Genomic DNA, 20,496 nt, shown 5'->3' on the forward strand with positions numbered 1-20,496 from the left:
CTGGTTTGATGGGTTATGTCGTGCTGAATGAGATAGTTAGAAAAAACATTGCTATTAAATTTGCCGCCGTCGTCTAAATGAAATGTCTGAATTTTCGCATGGAACTTATTCTTGGTGAGATTATGAAAGTGCTGAAATTTAGTGAGAACTTATTTTTTAGAATGCAACAAATATAACCACATGAAGCGGGTACAATCATCTATGAATATAACGTAGTATCTAAAACTAGTCTTGGAAGGTAGGGGTGCCAGACCCCAAATGTCCGAATGGACGAGTTCAAAAGGCTTATTACAAACAGAGTCGCTGGTACAAAAAGGTTGTTTATGATTTTTTGAAACATTACATGAGATGCAGAGATCGGTGGAGTGGGTAGTAATATCAGGAATTAACTTGGCTAGGTGTTGTATTGTGCGAGCATTGGGGTGATCGAGTCTTGCATGCCAAAGGGCATTGAAGGATCTTGCGGTCGTGAGGGCTATGTGACTACTGTTGATATGAGCCTTGATTTGATATTGACCATTGTGTTTGGGACCGTGGAGAAGAAGTCGATTGTCCTGAAGATCCTTTATAGTAAAATTGTTAATGTTAAAAGAAATTGAAATGTTGTTGTCAGAAGAAAGTTTGGAAATAGATAGGAGATTATGTGAGAGAGAGGGGACATGTAAGATATTAAGGAGACGAAGCTTACGATGTGACTCTGGTTAAGGGCAAGAGGCCTTGGCCCGAGTGCTAAATTGGAAGAATGCTTCCATTCGTGATCGAGACGGAGTTGAGACCATAGTTGGGTGTTGGGTGTTGAAGGTTCGTAACATCGGACGTTAACTGTGACGAAGCGCCGAAGTCAAATATCCAGTCATTGATGGACGCCTGCTACTGCTAAACCATGAGGCTCTTGAATTGGAAGCTGGAGCATAGTTGAGGTTACAACGGTGACAGCAGTTCAAAGTTGAATGCCCCATTTTGTCGCATATTTGACATGTTGGTCTAGCTGAAGAAGTTCTTGCAGAGCCTTGGGGATCGGTGGGTGCCTGAGATCTTTGGTTGGAGCCGCGTCCACGAAACCTGGTAGACTTACCGCGATAGTTGGAATTGCTGTTGGATAGACGAGCCATCGTCTCCATTGAGTTGCTACTGTTGTAGATTTATTTCTTCTCTACAAAGTAAGGAGTATAAGTCGTCGAGATTAATCGATTGGAGGGACGTTCTTATGGCAATCTTAAAGGGGTTGTAGACAGTGGGCAGCCTGTTTAAAATGTAGAGGATGATATCCTCGGTGTCAACGCTGGAGCCAGCTGCAGCGATGTTGTCTACAATAGTCTTGATTTGATCAAGATATTGCTGCCTCGTGCGATCTTTCATTTGAATTTGATGGAGCTCGTTCTTGAGATGTATAACACAAGAACAATTTGTAGGTTGGAGACGGCGCTCAAGTGCAGTCCAGACGTCATGGGCAGTGTTGAGGGTGAGAACGTAGGGAAGAATCAAGGGTGAAATTGTAGAGAGTAGAGTAGAAACGAGATTTCGGTCCGTGAGTTTCCAACGGGTATGAGCAGCAATGTCAGATTGAGACGGGCAGATCGCAAGACCAGTGAGATGATCGTCGTATCCGTTTGCGGAGAAGTGTTGATAGAGTTGTAACCTCTAGATAGCGTAATTCTCGATTGTGAGTTGAGTCGGCACGAGATTCTTGATGTTAGAGATGAGAAACTTGAGATGGGGGGATAGTAATTTCGGTTTCTTGATTGAGGATGCTTGACGTCGTCCGGTGAGAGCCGGCTGAGTGTTCTTCGGCCATGAGAATGGGAAGAAAGCTTGAGGGATTAGGGAAGGGTTGTGAAGCAGGTGTGCTCTGATACCATGTTGAAATCTTAGACAGAGCCAACATAAAGGAGAAAGACACAGAGAGGAAGAAGAGAGCAGGAAATGTATTCACTTAATGTCTAGCTATTACAACCGGTGTCAATATATAGATAACTGTAGATGAAATAGAACAAGAAAGGACAGAACAGTAATGCTGACGTGGCCAGTTCTTTAATAGTAAGATGATAATCTAAAGCAGTTTTTCATTATCAATCTTTGATTAATTAATTCATGCCTCAATTGAAAGATCATGGGCCTGTTAATTTGTTGAAAACGATCAATAATATATTAGTTATTTTTTAGTACAGGATGCTCACAAAGATTTTGGTGGAACCCAAATTGAGAATCCAACATATCACTACAATATTGTTTCTTATCCAAGAACTGAGAAGGATTGGATCTGTACTTGTTGGTTTGTGAACAGATCTGCCGATGAACCCTATCTTTTTTCCATTGACAAAGCAATTGTCATTACTGAACTCCATTAATTGATGAGAGGAAAGAAGAAAGGGATACCTTATTGCAATTGACAAGAGATAGCTAGCTAAGATACGCATAATCTTAAAGATTTTTTTTTTTTTTTTTTTTTTTTTACGAGGAACTGGATTCTCAGTCGACCTAGCAGGCTACCCATATTAATTAGCCCGGGCTGACACTAAAAACTTTTGCTCTCACCCATGAGAATCAAACCCGAGACCTGAGCTTTGCCCAGCGAATTTTCTCCCACACGAGCTAAGCAACGGTGGTAGAACTAGATAAAATAAATAAAGTAAAAGTTTTCCTGATGTGGCTGCTAGGAGGGATGTGTACACAGCCATAACTAGTTTCCTTCTGAAGGTGGGAAAACACAACCGCGACGACGTGCATGCAGCAGGAGTAGCAGTGGCGTCATGTGCATGCAGACTTCACAGGCAGTGCTGATGTGACGTGCAAGCAACAGGCAAAACCACCATTTCGTGTAGGATTCTCTTTCGCTTTTTGACCCCGATCAATGATGGCATGAATTAGAAAAACAAAATTAGAAAAACAAAGGGCGAGAAATTATTTTGTGCGGAGTTCAAACTGTATATATGTACATATTGCATATAATGTATGTCAAATTTTTATTTATATTGTGCATACATAATGTATACACTCACTGTCTAGACGGTTCTTCTCATATAGACTCCACACAGAATAATTCTTAAGAAAAAGATTGGCAAATTTATCAATTGTGTATGTGAATTGGACCGCGACATTGAAAATATTGGGCAACTGACTCTTTTTTAGGGCGAACAAATTTATCGGGTCTTATACAATTGATAATAAGAATTATATTTAATTTTACAATATTCATGCTATCAAATAAAAATTAGGATGAGAGAGGAAAATTAGGAGGAGATGGTAAAGATATGTTACTTATTTTATTCCTCTCACTAAAAAAAAAAAATTTCTTGAGAAATCCTTCTTTGAGATATATATATATATATATGATGACAATTATATTATAAACTTTCCACCTCAAGTTAATAACAGTACTGCTAATATCAAGTAAGAAATAATATACATTAAGATGGGCTTTAAAATTCATGAATCTGTCATGAGATTAGTGCAATTCATAAATAATAAGCATTGCACTCATCATGCAAATCTAATTATTTTTAAACCTAGGCTTCATTTGTGATAAATTTTTTGCTGATTTCTAATACTATTTTTTAATACAAAAATTTAATGAATTAAAATTTTTGTATTAAAAGATTATTTTAGAAAGTAACAAAAAAACTGTACCAAACAAAACCTTAGATTTTGTTTGAGACAGCTTTCTTTCTGCTTAATAAATTAAATTTTTAGTACAAACAAATTTAATTTAAAAAATTGTACGATAAAGCTATTTTATAGAGCAATAAGAAATTGTCTCAAACAAAACCTTATTTTAACAAAAAAAAAATTATCAGAATCTTTGAACACAACTTTTGCTTTATCAAATTAATAAACATTTGTTACAGCCAAAATACACACAATGAAACAATTTAATTCTTTAAAAGCATTACAGAAATACCTCCCAAAACATTTTTTTTTTACAACATAATAAATAAGAAACCATAACTTAGAAGAAGGGAGATCTCTTGGCTTCTGCACAAGCAACTTCTAAATCACCAATGAAAAAAAGTATCTTATCAGATATCTCAGAGCAGCTCTCTTCTTCTTTTAATTTCTTTCCGTCCCATCGGCCTAAATGCCGCTGGATCTCTCCCTGATGAATCAAATAACAGTCTTCTCCTTCTGTGATTATCTTCAATCCCCTGAGATCAAAATTCTTGGTTTCTGAAGTTGAAAATCGCGTTATGAAAAGAGAAGGAAAAATCTGCAAACAGCTTAGCGCTATGAGGGGGGACTCATTTGGTTGCTTAAAGTTGGAAATTATGTCTTGAAAAATTATTAGGCTTCGTTTGGACAGCTTTCTTTCTACTAAATAGCAGCCATAATTTCTGTGGCCATCATTTTTTTTCACTGTTTTTAAAATAATTTTGTACTAGAAAGCTGTTTTTTACAATAGCTTTAAAAAGCTACTTTCTCTATATTAGCTTTACGAAAGAAAATTGTCCGAAACGAAATCTTTGTTTATAAATGTCGTCATTTGGTTGAATTTAATTTAAAATAAAAAAATCATATTAAGTCTTCAAATGAATTTAAAATTTCTGAAAAAATAAGAAAATTTCATACTACAAAAAAAAGAAAGAGACAAAACAAGATCAGTCCTTTATGTAATTGATTTTAGTCAAGAAGCAACCAATGAGCTCTAATAGAAAAGTTTTAAATAGAAAAAGAGAAGTTTTACTATGACAAATGTTTTAGGAAATTTTGAATGTATAAGCTCATAGCAATAATTGATCAAATATCTTCACAATTTATTTTCTTAAAAAAATATATTTGAAAGTTTATTTCAGATTAAATTTCCCCACACAATGTTTATTGGAGACTACATATATGAAATCCAACAAGAATGAAATTGGTTCGAACAATACTCAAATGAAATTTAAATATGATTTCAACCTTCTTCGAAAACAACAACAACAACATCAAGCCTTTAATCAACTATGTGGGTTGGCTACATGAAACCTTTTTTTCCCATTATGTCATGTTAAGATTCAAATTCTCATTTAAATTTAATAAAAAGATATTTCTAATGTTTTCTAGCCAAATCTTTTTAGGTCAACCTCTACCTTTCTTAATATAGGCCAAATCCAACACATCTATTCTCCTAGCTAGGTTAGAAGAAGGCCAACAGTTTATGTGTCCAAACCATCTAAGGCAGCTCTCTCTAATCTTATCTGCCACTGGAGCTACTCCAACACGTCCACATACATACTCGTTTCGCATTCTATCTATAAAAGTGAAGTCAGTCATCGACCTGAGCATTCTCATCTTTGTATACTTAACTTTACGCTTCTCTTTTAATAGCCAACATTATGTATCATAAAACATTGCAGATCATACCACCATCTTATAGAATTTTCTTTTAAGTTTGAGGGGTATTTTTCTATCACATAACAAGCACTACAGGAAAATCATCCATTACCGACGGCGATTTCTAGTAGTTAACATCAATTTTCCAGTAGTTTTATACTTCATTGGCGGCATAAAAACCGTCGTTATAAGCCGCGTGGGAAATTTTTTAACTTAAAAATGAAGTAAGAAGGGGGCTTTTCTGGCAGTTAAAACCACGAAAAATTTTCACTTAGAAATTGTGGCTAAACCGCCAGTAAAAACCGACATGAAAAGATAAAATTGACATGAAAATATAAAACTGATAGAAATTCTGGCGGTCAATTAACTGCTGGAATTACTGGAAGTCTAATCGCCAGTTAATACCGACTGTCAAACTGCCAGTATTTTCGGCGGTCAAATGACCACCAGAAGTTTCGCTGGTATTCAGTTAATTTCCTGTAGTGAAGCTCGATGCATTCCTCCCCTTCAACCATCCAACTTGAATTCTACTAATATTATCCCAATCTATTTCACCAATGCTTTGAACAACAAATCTAAGATATCTAAGATGTGTAATCTTATTAATGACTTGATAGACCAAAGTCGCAATCCCTCCACTAGATTTATTACTACTAAAATTGCACTCCATGTATTCAGTTTTAGATTTACTCAAGTGGAAACTTTTAGACTCTAAGTTTGACTTCCATAATTCAACTTTTCTTTCAACTCCGACTCTAGTCTTATCATCGAGAAAAATATCATTAGCAAAAATCATACACTATGAAACATCCTCTTGTAAATGTCTTGTAAGAACATCCATGACTAAAAAAAAGTGATATAGGATTAAAGATGATCCTTGATGTAATCCAGCTGAAATAGGAAAATACTTGGCCAAATCACTTTATTTTTTAACAGAAGTAACAACTCCTACATATATATCTTTAATAACTTAAATATAAGCATTATTAACTCCTTTCTTTTCTAGAATCCTGCAGAGGACTTCTCTTGAAACTTTATCATATGTTTTCTCTAAATCAATAAATATCATATGTCGATTATCTTTATTCTCTCTATACTTTTTCATCAAAGCTCTTAATAAATGTATAACTTTTATAGAACACCTATCCGACATGAATCCAAATTGATTTTGAGAAACTTTAGTATCATGTTGTAACCTATGCTCAATAATTATGTCCCATAATTTTAAAGTATGACACATTAATTTAATTCCTCTATAATTCGCACACTTTTGTGCGTCACCTTTATTCTTAAAAATAGGATTAAATACACTTCTTCTCCATTCATCTGACATCTTCTGTCTTTAAAATTAAATTGAAAAATTGTTGTATTTTGCTAAGAAATTCTTTCTTTTCCTAATCATTTCCACACCTCTATTGGTATATCATCAGGTATTTCATTTTCTTTAAAGCCTATATAACTTCAATTTTACTAATACGATGATAAAAACAAAAATATCTATTTTCATTTAGAGTGTTAAGGTTATTAAAGTCAACTATATTGTCATAATCTTCAATGAAAAGTTTATTGAAATATTTCATCCAACTTTGTCCTCTTATAATAAAATTACTTTTTAATCTCCATCCTTAATTCATTTCACTTGAATTAAATTATTACTTTTCCTATCTATTTGTTTGGCTAGCTTATACACACATATTTCAACTTCATTAGTACTTATATATATTGCGAATCTGTTTTCTTGGATTATGATTTTGATGATAGCAAACTTACTTGTTTCTCTACGAATGTCTTGCCTATTGATATTTCAGGTCTACAAGATCAAAGAGCAATTGGAATCAGCTCAAGATTAGGTAGACTAAGTCTGAGTTAGTTTGTACCTTTTTTCTTTCTAGAGTCTTTTGTAATTAGTGTGTCTCCTGATGCTAAATAATCTTGCACACACACACCTTGGAAGAATTTTTTACTGTTCCCTAGAGTTTACTATTTTTGGTAACATCGTCCGGGACGATATTTATATTCATCTGGACGATCGGTTAAAAAACAAAAACCCTAATTAGGGCATCCTGGTTAAGGCATCCGTCATTAAGCACATCATCCTGGACGATTTTGTATTGGCCATGACGATAGGCTCAAAACAGAAAGAATCAGCCGCCAGATTTATTTAGGAATTACTTATTTTTGGACATCGTCCAGGGAATCATCTAGGGAATTGTCCTGGATGATCCAGTACAATTTTGCCTAAATAAATCTAGTATTTAAGGAAAGCAATAAGACTTGATTGCATGATCAAATCGTCCCGGACGAACGCCGTATTGTACTGGACGATGTGCTCAATGATATGGGATGATATGCTCAACAATATGAATAAAGTTCTTCTAATCGTCTCAGATTGTCCCAATTGATTAGGCTTATTTTGCACTAATCGTACATGACGATATTAGTATCGTCTTGGACGATAATGTCGGCAAGTTGCAATTAATGAGCTCGTTTTGAGCTCTTCAATTTAAGCTTTGACAAGACACTTGGTAAGTGTCTTTGGCAGCCATTGTAGCTTCGTTCTTTTGGGGGAAACTTGAAGAGAGAGCTTGAAAGGGAGAGAGGAAAGGGTGGAGTTTGAGAGAGGGAGAAGATCCTTGGAAGGGGACTCAAGAGAGTGTGGAGGGGGATTCCACATGGTTGCTCCGGCGAGCTTGCACCTTAGTACCGTCGGATTCAAGTCTTGTCTTGAGGGAAGTTCACAGAAGAAGAAGATCTCTTTGGTGTTAAAGGACCCGGCTACTCCGCCGCACCGGGGAAGGTGGAAGTGATTTTATAAGTGTTTCTTCGCCTAGCTGTGGGGGCTAAAGGAGAGACACTGAGTTTAGTGGAATACTCGGAGGGCGCCTCCGAGGAGTGGACGTAAGTCGAGTTGATCGAAACACTATAAATCATTATCATTTCCATATTTAATTTCCGCACATTGTGTTTTCTTTGTGGTGAGTTTTAGTTTGATTTGTGCTTTGATTTAAAGATTGTTTTAAGCTACCAATTCACCTCATCTTAATTAGCCTTGGGCTAGTTCATAAGGGCCTAACATCCCTAACGAACTTTCTAGTGCCATCAGAGCACCTTCAAGTGGCTCATAGTGCACTTTCAAGTGGTATCAGTGCGGGATTCATAAATTAAAAAAAAAAATCTGAAGCGAGCACGACTGTGCTCAAGAGATTTGCTGCTCTGTTGCTTGATCAACAAAGGCAGGAGCCAGTGGACGAAGGAATGCAGACTAGGGTTTCAATGCCGTGCATTTCGGCTTCCCGAGATCGATCGCAACCGCAGGTTTGGAGCGCGTGGGAGCCGGTGAGCCAGACAGGGGCGAGAGAGCCGTAGGCGCGGGAGGGCATGGTGAGCTCGCCGATGATGAATGATCGGGTTAGCGATACCGCATAGAACCACTCGGCGTCGTCTCCGTCGTTGCTTCCGTCGGCTGTGGCGGAGACGAGCTTACCACGGAAATGGCCGTCGCCAAAGCTCAGGAGCGTGTGGTCAGGGGAGACCCGCCAGAAAATGGCGTAAGTCCACCATTCAGAGCGGGAGTGCAGCAAGCACTGGAGGATGTACTGAAGACCCAAAGTTGGGAGAGCTTCCAGCGAATTTCCCGGCGAGATCGTAAGGGGTTGGGGTTGGATGGAGTAGAAGGGGGGAGGTGTAGGAGAGGAAGATGACGAAGGGGAGATCAGTTCCTCCATTTGAAAGGGATTGGAAGGGGATTTTGGGTTCGCTCGGCAATGACGACTGTGCTCACGGTGGATAGGAAGGAAATAATCTCACGTGAAGCCATGTCAAGGGAGAGCTCGAGGAGGATGACGGTGGCAGTCGCGGGGATTTTCGTCATTTTTTTTCGGAAAGCAGCGGACCGCGGGAGAGAGTGTAAGGTCGCGGGAAGCAATTACACGCCGCGAATTTTTTCTGCCGCTGTTCTGCCGCGACGCCCAAACAACAATTTTATAACTTTTTATAAAGTAAAGCAAGAGTGCCGCCGTCCCAAACGAGCCCTTAAAAAGCTACTTTCTCTATAGCAGCTTTACGAAAGAAAAATCTCCTAAATGAAATCTTAGTTTATAAACGTCGTCATTTGGTTGAATTTAATTTAAAAAAAAAATCATATTACGTCTTCAAAAGAATTTAAAATTTCTTAAAAAATAAGGAAATTTCATACTTAAAAAAAAGAAAAAAAGAAAAAAAAACAAGATCAGCCCTTTATGTAATTGATTTTAGTCAACAAACAACCAATGAGCTCTAATAGAGAAAAATTTTAAATAGAAAAAGAAAAGTAAACTATGACAAATTTTTTAGGAAATTTTGAATGTATATATGCTCATAGCAATATTGATCAAATATATTAACAATTTATTTTCTTAAGAGAATATATTCTAAAGTTTAATTCAGATTAAATTTTCCCACAATGTTTATTGGATACTACATATATGAAATCCTACCAGAATGAAATTGGTTCGAACAATATTCAAATGAAGTTTAAATATGATTTCAACCTTCTTCGAAAACAACAACAACAACATGAAGCCTTTATTCAACTATGTGGGCCGGCTACGTACATAATCCTTTTTTTTCCATTAAGTCCTGTTAAGATTAAAAAATTCTCATTTAATTTAAAAAAAAAGCATTTCTAATTTTTTCAGCCAAATCTTTTTAGGTCAACCTCTACCTTTCTTAACATAGGCTAAATCAAACACATTTAGTCTCCTAGCTAGGTCAGAAGATGGCCACCATTTTACATGTCCAAACCATCTAAAGCAACTCTCTCTAATCTTATCGGTCACTGGAGCTACTACAAACCCTTTCACGTGCATACTTGTTTCGCATTCTATATCTAAAAGTGAAGCCACTCATCGACCTGAGCATTCTCATCATTGTACACTTAGCTTTATGCTTCTCTTTTAACGACCAACATTCTGTATCATAAAACCTTGTAGGTCTTACCACCATCTTATAGAATTTTCCTTTAAATTTGAGTGGTACTTTTCTATCACATAACAAGCACTACAAGAAAATCATTCATTAACGACAACGATTTCCAATAGTTAACATCAATTTTCCAGCAGTTTTACACTTCATTGACGGCATAAAAACCACCGTTATAAGCAGCGTGGGAAATTTTTCACTTAAAAACGAAGTAAGAAGAGGGGGGTCATTTTTAGACGGCTTTTCTGGTAGGTTAAACCATCGAAAATTTTCACTTAAAAAGGCGTCTAAACCACCAGTAAAAACCGACATGAAAAGATAAATCGACATAAATTCTGGCGGTCAATTGACCCCTGGAATTACCGACGGTCTAATAGCCGATTAATACCGGCTGTCAGACCGCCAATAATTTCAGCGGTCAAATGACCGCCGGAAGTTTCGCCGGTATTCAGTTAATTTCCTGTAGGGAAACCCGATGCATTCCTCAGTTCAACCACCCAACTTAAATTCTACTAATATTATCCCAATCTATTTCACCAATGCTTTGAACAACAAATCCAAGATATCTAAGATGTGTAATCTTATTAATAACTTGATAGACCAAAGTCACAATCCCCCCACTAGATTTATTAATACTAAAATTACACTCCATGTATTCAGTTTTAGATTTACTCAAATGGAAACTTTTAGACTCTAAGTTTGACATCCATAATTCAACTTTTCTTTCAACTCCGACTCTAGTCTTATCAACAAGGAAAATATCATTAGCAAAAATCATATACTAGGAAACATTCTCTTGTAAATGTCTTGTAAGAACATCCATGACTAAAACAAAGTGATATAGGATTAAAGATGATCCTTGATGTAATTCAACTGAAATAGAAAAATACTTGCACTACAAGAAAATCACCCAAAACCGGCGATTTTTTCCGGCGGCTTTGATGGTAAAACGGCGGTTTTTAAAACCACCGGCGGCTTTTTGGCGGTTCTCAAACCGCCGGAAAAATTGGCGTATTGATGTCCGGCGGTTACATGACCGCCGCTATTACCGATAGCCTAAACTTAAAAAACCCTCGGTTATGCCGCCGGTAATAGCCGGCGGCAAAACCGCCGTTGTTACCGGCGGCCATATAACCGCCGGTCAAGGGCCGTCAGTATTGGGTGTTTTTCCTGTAGTGTTGGCCAAACCACTTTATTTTTTAACAGAAGTAACAACTCCTACATATATATCTTTAATAACTTAAATATAAGCATTATTAACTCATTTCTTTTCTAGAATTCTCCAAAGGACTTCTCTTGAAACTTTATCATAGGTGTTCTCTAAATTAATAAATATCATATGTAGATCATCTTTATTCTCTCTATACTTTTTCATCAAAGTTCTTAATAAATGTATAACTTCTATAGTAGACCTATCCAACATGAATCCAAATTGATTTTGAGGAACTTTAGTATCACGTTGTAACCTATGCTCAATAATTATGTCCCATAATTTTAAAGTATGGCACATTAACTTAATTCCTCTATAATTTGCACACTTTTGTGCATCACCTTTATTCTTAAAAATTGGAATCGACATACTTCTTCTCCATTCATCTGACATCTTCTGTCTTTAAAATTAAATTGAAAAAAATTTATAAGCTGCTAAGAAATTCCTTCTTTTCCTAAGCATTTCCACACCTCTATTGGTATATCATCAAGTACAATAATTTTTCCACACTTCAATTTCTTTAAAGCCTATATAACTACAATTTTACCAATACGATGATAAAAACAAAAATTCTCTATTTTCATTTAGAGTGTTAAGGTTATTAAAGTCAATTGTATTGCATAGTCTTCATTGAAAAGTTTATCGAAATATTTCATTCACCTTTGTCCTCTTCTAATAAAATCACTTTTAATCTTCATGCTTATTGCATTACAATTGAATTAAATTATTACTTTTTCTATATCTTTGTTTGGTTAGCTTATACACACATATTTCGCCCTCATTAGTGCAGATATATTATATAAATCATTAAAAATTAATTTTTTTTTACATCGTATATTACTTTCTTAGATTCTTTACGTTTCTCTTTATATTTTTTCAAATTTTTCAAACTTTTACATTCAAATCAATTTTTATAACAAACCTTTTTATTTTTTATGCACATTTTGATTCCATCAACAATTATTTTATTATTAAAGGCTGTTCCTTTTGTATCAACGAAGCACATTCTTTGCAATATTCCTAATATTACTAGCTATTTTTCCATGTAACATTAATTTTCTCATGCACAATCAAAATATTAAGACCTTGAATCTTACTATTAAAAATATTTTTTCTTATTATTCTTTAAATGCCACATGATACTAGGATAACATTTTACTTTATTTTTTATATTTTGTCTCTTCATTTTAAAATCTAAAACTAATAAGTGATATTGGGTATATAAGTTTTTACTTAAAATAGCATTACAATCTTTGCAATATAAACCATTTATTTTTATAATAAGAAAATAATCAATCTGAATTTGACTATATATATTCTTATAAGTGATGAGAAGTTCCTCTATTTTTTTAAATAAAGTATTAGTTATCACAAAATCATAAGCTAGAGCAAAATTTAACATGGTCACACTAACTTCATTGGTTGCTCCAAATTCATAGCCATCATGAATATTTTTAAAATCTTCTACCACTCTATCAATATGTCTATTTAATCCTATAATAAAACTCTTTCTTTAAGAGATATATTTTGTATTAATTCTTCTAAGTAAAACTAAAATTTTAATTTTGAGCACATATCTTAATTTAATTGAGGAGCATTGCACTTATAATGTTAATACTCTTAGCATCAATAACAATCTTTAAAGTCATAATTTTATCTCTAATTCTATTAGTTTTTATAATATTATCTTTTAAACTCTTACTTATAATAATATATACATCATTTATAGTATGACTCATACCATAATATCATAGTTAAATCCTAAACTATCAATCTCCTTATCCTTCTCTCCAACCTATTAAGTTTTCTGAAAGCATAAAATAGTTATTTTTCTATGAATCATAATTTTTATTAATTTCATTAATTTGTTTGTAAGAGAACTTAATTTCAAGTTCTTATCCTAATTTTAGTTTCATGAATTAATTTCTTTGCCCATATCCATCCATGATATGGTAACCATTTTTTATTTAACATTACACCCGAGTACTGGTGTAGTGACTCTTACATGCTTATCATTATATTTAGGTCATATAACACGTCATTTACAGGGAACACCCTAGCATTAACACAATATATTAAATGATTCATGTCATAATTATTTGACAAATTTTATGTTGGCTATGGGCTGTCTAATGTAACCCTCCACCATTCTCATTCATGGCTTAGGACTACATATCTGAATAAGGTTCAAAATTAATTTCAAATTAAATTGCTTACACTTTGTTTATTGGGGAACAAATATCTCGAATCCAATATAACAAAATTGGTTCAAATAATATTCAAATAAAGTTTCTATATAATTTGACCATATTCATTCAAGGTTTGAACCTTGTTCGAATAAGTTTAAAACAGAGTTTGAAGAAGGTTGAAATATATTTCAAATAAGATTTGAATATGGTTAGAACAAGATTCTAATAATATGGTTTGAACAAGATACAAATATAGTTAGAATTTTGTTTTTTTTAATGTGGTTAGAACACCTTATGAGCCATGTTCTATTAGGGTTTACCTTGCTTGTATTTAATAGAGTATAATTCAATAGCTTCAACACAATGTACTACAAGGCTGATATATTATAGTTCAATCACAACTATTATAACTTTAGTGAGTATAAAGCTCATATAACACTGTGGAATACAATAGCAATAACATAAAATATTGTAATACAACAACTATAACATGCTAGAGAGCAATCCAATAATTACAACATAATAGAGTTCAATCCAACATTTATATTATGGTAAAGAAGAATATAACATTTATGATACATAAAAGTGCAATTCAATATCCATAATTAATTTGAATATATATAATAATCTAAGATTTTTACAATCGATTGTCATATATAAATGAATAAATAAATAAATAACATTTCTAGAATAATTCAATCATTTCTAAATAAACATATGCTACATTATCTTGAAAGAAGTCTACATATGCGGTCTCTAAAAAATTGTATACAATCGAGTATAACTTAATTCCCAAAAAAAATTATTTATAGTAAGCTATATTATGTGTTGTATCGTATACAAACTCACTATTTCCTGCATGATTTGTGCTGGAGTAAAAGAGAGGTTAGAGTACTATAACATTATAATTTGTGTAGGCAATGAGATAACATATATCATTCAATATAATTTGCTATAATTCATTGGAAAATATATGAATTCTGCATCAACACAGGATTTTATGAACTTCTCTACAATTACAAACAGCAGGGCTTCTTTGCCAATTAAAGGAGTCCTTCCTCTTTAACTTGTACATATGTAGTGTGTTTCACAATAGTGTATCAAATCTTTCTTTAGAACTCTCAATGTCCTCCGTTCAAAATAAATTAAACAACTCTAAATGTTAGATTCTTACCTCAAATGTTGAATACTATAAAATATCTCTTATTCTCATCATTATCAACTATCCTCAGTACTAGGTGATGAACTAGGGCCCTGGAGAATTACGATCAAAGAGATTTAATAAGTTGACTAAAGGAGGGAGCTCGTGGATAGGGGTGTCAATAATTGACACGACATGAAAACTTGACTCGAACCCGACCAGGAAATTTCAGGTCTGACACGACCCGATTTCAAAACGGGTCGGGTTCGGGTTCATTAAAATGACCCGGTTCAAATTTTGGGTCGGTTCGGGTTAACCTGATAGAGTACCCGTTTCGACCCGCGCTGTATTCATTTAGGCGCGATGGATTAATTAGGGGTTAGGGCTCCACAGGACCGCATTTTGCTTGCGCGCTTATTTATTTCACGTCCGGTTCATCCTCTCCTCTTCTTTGCTGCTTCGTTTAGTTTTCGTTCTTCTCTTCGGATCTTCTCACTCTGTCGACGGTTTCCTCTCTTCTCCTTCTCTGGCACATTGTTGGTACGTGGTGTTCATCGTGCACATCTCATTTGGCTCAACACGAATATCTACATCGCTCGCTATTTGTATCTCTTATCTTTTTTCTATTTTCTCTTTTTAGAAGCTTGATCTATGAGCACAATAGAGGGTTGGCTTGTTGTCTTGCTGTTTGATCAAATTATTCTGAAGTTATGTGAAAAGATTTTGGGTTTAGCCGTTTAGGGTTTGTACGATTTATTGTTGCCTTGCTGACTTGCTATTATGTCAAATATTATTTCAGTTTTTTTTGAAAATTTGGTAAAGTTTGGCATGCATTTGTGGATTGGCATGCTTTAGGTTTTGGGGTTATTTTTGGCCGAAAAGTTGAGGAGGTGATGTTCAGTTAAATCTGGTTTCAAAGGGGTTTTTTATTCAGTTTGTGTTGGTTTTCCTGTTCAGTCCTTACTGGTTTTTAATCAATCGCAGTAGGTGTGCAAACGAGCCAAGTCGAGCTCGACGTGCTGGTTTTTCTGTTTAGTTTCTATTGGTTTTTCTGTTCAGTTAATGCTGTTATGCTGTTGTTGTTGAACATCTGGTTTTGGAGCGATTTTTTTATATTCAAAGGATATGTTATGTTGTCATATTTGTATTTGACAGTTATGTTGTTATTCTTAGTTGCTGGAGAAGTCATTTTTTGGCATTTGCGGAAGAATTTAATGAGTTAAAGTCTCAATGTGTTATGTCTATTTTTTAAAGAAGAAAATTAACAAAGAGGTTAGAATTAGTACTGTAAATTTGTAATATATTTTAATGTTTTGGTTAGATGGAGGATTCCAACATCATTCCTAAGAATTTATCTATTGATGAAAATGAAGAAGTCCAGATTTGTAAAAATGTTGTAGAGCCATCTAACGAGCTATGTAATGAGCGGATAGTTACTAAGAAACGATGAAGGATGACCTCATTTGTTTGGGGCCATTATGAGATGTTATCTAATACGAAAGATGGAAAATAAAAATGTAAATGCAAGAAATGTGGAAGTACTTACCTATGTGATAGAAAAAAATGGAACTAGTAATCTTAGACGCCACCTCGAAAATTGTAAGAAAAGAAGTATGCATGATATAGGACAGTTGATCTTATAAAGCAACACTAAATCTTCAATGTCTATGTCTGATAACAAGTTTGATCATGCTGAATTTTGTGACTTGTTTACTGCTTCTATCATAATGCACGATTTGCCATTTCAATGTGTGGATTGGGATTTGTGTCATTTGTGTCATCATCTAATCAAACAGATACTACGTATAACTCTAAAATACAAAATGCTGCCTTGGATGACAATATTGGAACTGTATTATTGACTCACATTTCATTATTTGATGAATTTTTTTAAGGGTTAATCTGAGCTAATGACTTAATCTTTCAATTAATTCATGGATTTATATTTGTATCACTTTTACCATTTATATTTTTTTGCAGGTAGCGTAAATCTCCATGAGGGCATGCAAATGACTTTTGGTCTCTAGAGCTCGAAGTTATTCAAATAGTCAAATTTATATTTGTAACTTGTAATTTTGAACTTTTTGATTTTTAATCTGTGAATTTATGTTTGTAATTTGCAATGTGGTATGTAATTTATTTGTTCATTTCAGAATTGTGTAATTATATTTTATAATTTATAAGTTAATAAATTGCTATCTTTTTTTGGAAAAATAGATTAATGTCTTGGTTTGTATTATTTGATGTCTTGGTGGATTGGTTTACCTGTGCTCCTATCTTGGTTGCATACTTACATCATAGTGGTAACTAGTTTGGTTTCCAGGCTTCCAGCTACTGGCTGTATATTAATTGGTTGCCCGTTATTTTACTTATTTACTTGTAAAAGGGTCGGCGGGTCAATCCGGGTTGACCCGAACCCGGCACGAGTCGGGTTCGGGTCCTAAATATTGACCCGTTTCTCTAAACGGGTCGGGTTCGGGTTGATCTGTTTAGGTTTGGGTCAAATCGGGTTCGACCCGAACATGACCCTTGACCCGATTTTGACACCCCTACTCGTGGATACTTAACTTCAAATTGTCTAACTATTTTATTCGTTACACCTCCAACTCTATATGTGACTGGAGTAATACAATGCCTCTCTAGAAGTATGATTAAAATAGACATCAAAATACATAGTAAACAACAACAAAAAATCAATTCTATAAAAGATTATGAGAACAAAACAAAACAATTGACCCATTCATGAACCATGTTCAAACTACGGTCGAAAAATGATCAAACCATATTCCAAAAAGATTCGAACCATGATGGAATCATGTTCTAACCATATTCAAACCATATTAGAACCGTGATCGAACCATATATGAACCATGATTGAATTATATACAAACATGCTCGAACATCGCTCAACTTCAACCATGTTCAAATCCTGATCGAATCTTATTTCAATCATATTTGAGACTTGCTCAAATCATGTTTACATAAGTTCCAATCTTCTTCAAACCTTATTAAAAGCCTTTTTGAAAGTTCTAACAAAATTCAAAAAAGATTTGAAGATAAATGTTCGAATATATTTATAGTAGGCAACGTGATGTCTAATGTCGTTATTGGTTTAAGGTTTTGAGTGATAACTAGAAAATAGAGATTGTTGGCATGAAGCTTGTTGTAGCCCAATCATATGCACCCTGAGATTGTTGGAGATGGAGAAAGTGATGGAAAGAGAAATAATCGAGTGGCTCCTTGTTAAAATTTAATTCAAAATAATTTTTAGACATATTTCTCTAAGAAAATAAATAACGAGCATATCTGACCAACAATGACTATTTGAGCCATTTAAAGTAAAATTTCTTTTTTTTTTTCTTAAGGGCTTAAATGGTTTCTTGAAATTAAAAAATATATTTATTAAATTTCATCATTTTTGCTGATTTGAAAATTAATATATACTTTAAACTCTACAAATATTTGATTTTTTTTTTAAAATAATGATTTTATTTGCACACATAAAATAAATAAACATAAATAATCACTTTTAAAATAAAATTTTAACCATGCACACAACCTAAAGAGCATTTATTTTAATAGCAAAAAAAAAAAAAGAGAGAAACTATACTCATTTTTTTAATTAATTTCTAACTAATTTAGGATATATACCTTTACAATCACTTAATTAAATTATAATCTAATCAACATAATATTCTAGTTAATAATTAATAATAATTCATACTAATTAGTATATTAATTAATATTCGATATTTATAATTTAAAATTTTTTAAATATACTGATTTTAATTTTATGCACAAAATGAATAAAATTAAATAATTAATTTGTAAAACATGTTTTAAATCTGAGACGAAGAAGAAGAAGAAGAAGAGAGGAATTACAGGCCATATCGATCGCATCGGTGTTGAATCGCGTATACTTCTTTCCATGATTTGGAATGGTGAGAGGAGAAAAAGTCGGCTAGATCTGCTCCCCATCTGAGCGTGAAGAGCTTCAGCCATATGGCATCATCGGACGCGGCTTTCTTCCACTTCCTGCAAACTAATTTGGGTTTTATTTTTAGGGTTTCTGCTCTGATTCGAAGGGAGAACAGTTCAGGCATCAATTACAGGGCAGCGTGAAGGAGAGATAGAAGGAGAGAGAGAGGAGAGATAAGACCTTGGAGAGCGGTGGCGAGAGTGGGATGGTCTAAGAATCCGAAGATGTTGAGGCATAATTCAATGGGGAGCGCTTCCATTCTCAAATAAATTGTGATAAACTCTGAAAATTGAAATGATCTCTTCAGTTAAATAGGACGGGAAGAGAGGTTTGATTGTTGAATGGAGATTCAGATCCAAAATTGCGGATCGATCGGGGGCGCTGTTGGTTGGATAATATTTTATGGAATTTCTGTCATCTTTTTTTTTTTTTGGGAATATCTGTCATCTTTTTTATAATAGGATATTAATATTATTACGTATGAATGATATTAATTAATTTTTATATTAAATATATATTAGGAGGATGTTTATTTTATAAATAACTAAAATTTAAGTTTTATATATGCAATTGCTCTTATATTTATCCTTATTTAAAAGAAATACTCATACGTTGATAAAATATTGAGCATAAAATTCAGGAGAAAATTAAACCTCTAATTTTTTTTTTTTAACTTTAAGATTAATAGATCATTTGAATTAAACCTCTAAATCTAAATCATCAAGCTATCACTAATTAGGTTAAATCTAAATCATAAAGCTATCGCTAATGACTTTTGGTTACGAAGAATAAAATATAATGCTAAAAAGTCTACTAAACTTGTAGTTGAAACAAATTTTTTGGGGGGGCTAGTAACGCTGAAGGTGCTATTCTTTGGGCCTCTTGGAATAAATGCTGGGGTAGTTTGGAGGAAGGGGGCCTGGGTTGTAAGAATTTGGTGGACATGAGTAAAATTTTTTCTTATAAACTTTGGTTTAACTTTAGATCTAATAAGAGTTTATGGGCTAATTTTTTACATAGCAAGTATTGTGGTATTTAGCATCCCATGGTGTGCAGCCCTAAAAAGGGTGACTCCTCCATTTGGAAGAGGCTTTGTAGCATCAATTGGGATATGGAGGGATTCATTCAATGGGGTCTTGGTAATGGTGATGTGTTTTTCTGGCAAGATCAATGGATTGACAATTATTCTACTGACAATTTGCTTAACACTAGATCTATTTCTACTCTATTAGTTAAAAATTTCTTTATTAATGGGGATTGGAATATTGAGTTATTGAAGGAGACTGTGCCTGATTTTATTATTATTATCATTATTAATATTCCTTTACAAAGTGATAAAGAGGATTGCATTCTTTTTACTAAGTCCCATGATGGTAATTTTGCTTTGAGAAGCTTGGCATTCTATTAAAGAGAATAGACATCATAATCCTTTTTTCAGCTATTTGGCATAACTTAATACCCATTTCTTTAGCTATTCTTACTTGGAGAGTGATTTACAACTATATGCCTGTTGATAATATTATCAAGAAAAAAGGTTTTCAAATTGTCTCTAAATGTTATTGTTGCCACCGTATTGAAACTCTTAACCATGTCTTGGCCAATGGACCAATTGCGGTTAGAGTTTGGATTCATTTTGAAGAGCTTTTTAATTTCAATTTTATTCATGGTTTCAAGAGCATTATTGACATTTTGAAATATTTGTTTGTTAATT

The 20,496-nt window shown here is 33.9% G+C and overlaps 2 protein-coding genes across 3 annotated transcripts; both read right to left on the reverse strand.

Moving 5' to 3' along the window:
• Nucleotides 1-3,793: 3,793 nt before the first annotated feature.
• LOC110091825 (F-box/WD repeat-containing protein pof10) lies at nt 3,794-19,171 on the reverse strand. 2 transcript variants are annotated; one of them, XM_020816072.2, is made up of 3 exons: nt 18,966-19,171; nt 18,689-18,848; nt 3,794-4,142 (listed from the first exon to the last, which is right to left on the reverse strand). In XM_020816072.2, the coding sequence occupies exons 1-3, from the start codon at nt 19,042-19,044 to the stop codon at nt 3,947-3,949; spliced, it is 435 nt and encodes a 144-aa protein (XP_020671731.1). In that variant the 5' UTR covers nt 19,045-19,171; the 3' UTR covers nt 3,794-3,946. The 2 variants fall into 2 exon arrangements, with proteins under 2 accessions (XP_020671731.1, XP_020671732.1); XM_020816073.2 differs by having other exon boundaries at nt 18,689-18,841; nt 18,966-19,163.
• On the reverse strand, nt 8,477-10,847 carry LOC110091824 (transcription factor MYC3-like). The gene has a single exon (XM_020816071.2). It carries the CDS (start codon nt 9,030-9,032, stop codon nt 8,532-8,534), a length of 501 nt encoding a protein of 166 aa, XP_020671730.1. The 5' UTR covers nt 9,033-10,847; the 3' UTR covers nt 8,477-8,531.
• Nucleotides 19,172-20,496: the final 1,325 nt, after the last annotated feature.

This window comes from Dendrobium catenatum, unplaced genomic scaffold (assembly GCF_001605985.2).
Source record: "Dendrobium catenatum unplaced genomic scaffold, ASM160598v2 fragScaff_scaffold_231, whole genome shotgun sequence".
Taxonomy (NCBI): Eukaryota; Viridiplantae; Streptophyta; class Magnoliopsida; order Asparagales; family Orchidaceae; genus Dendrobium; species Dendrobium catenatum.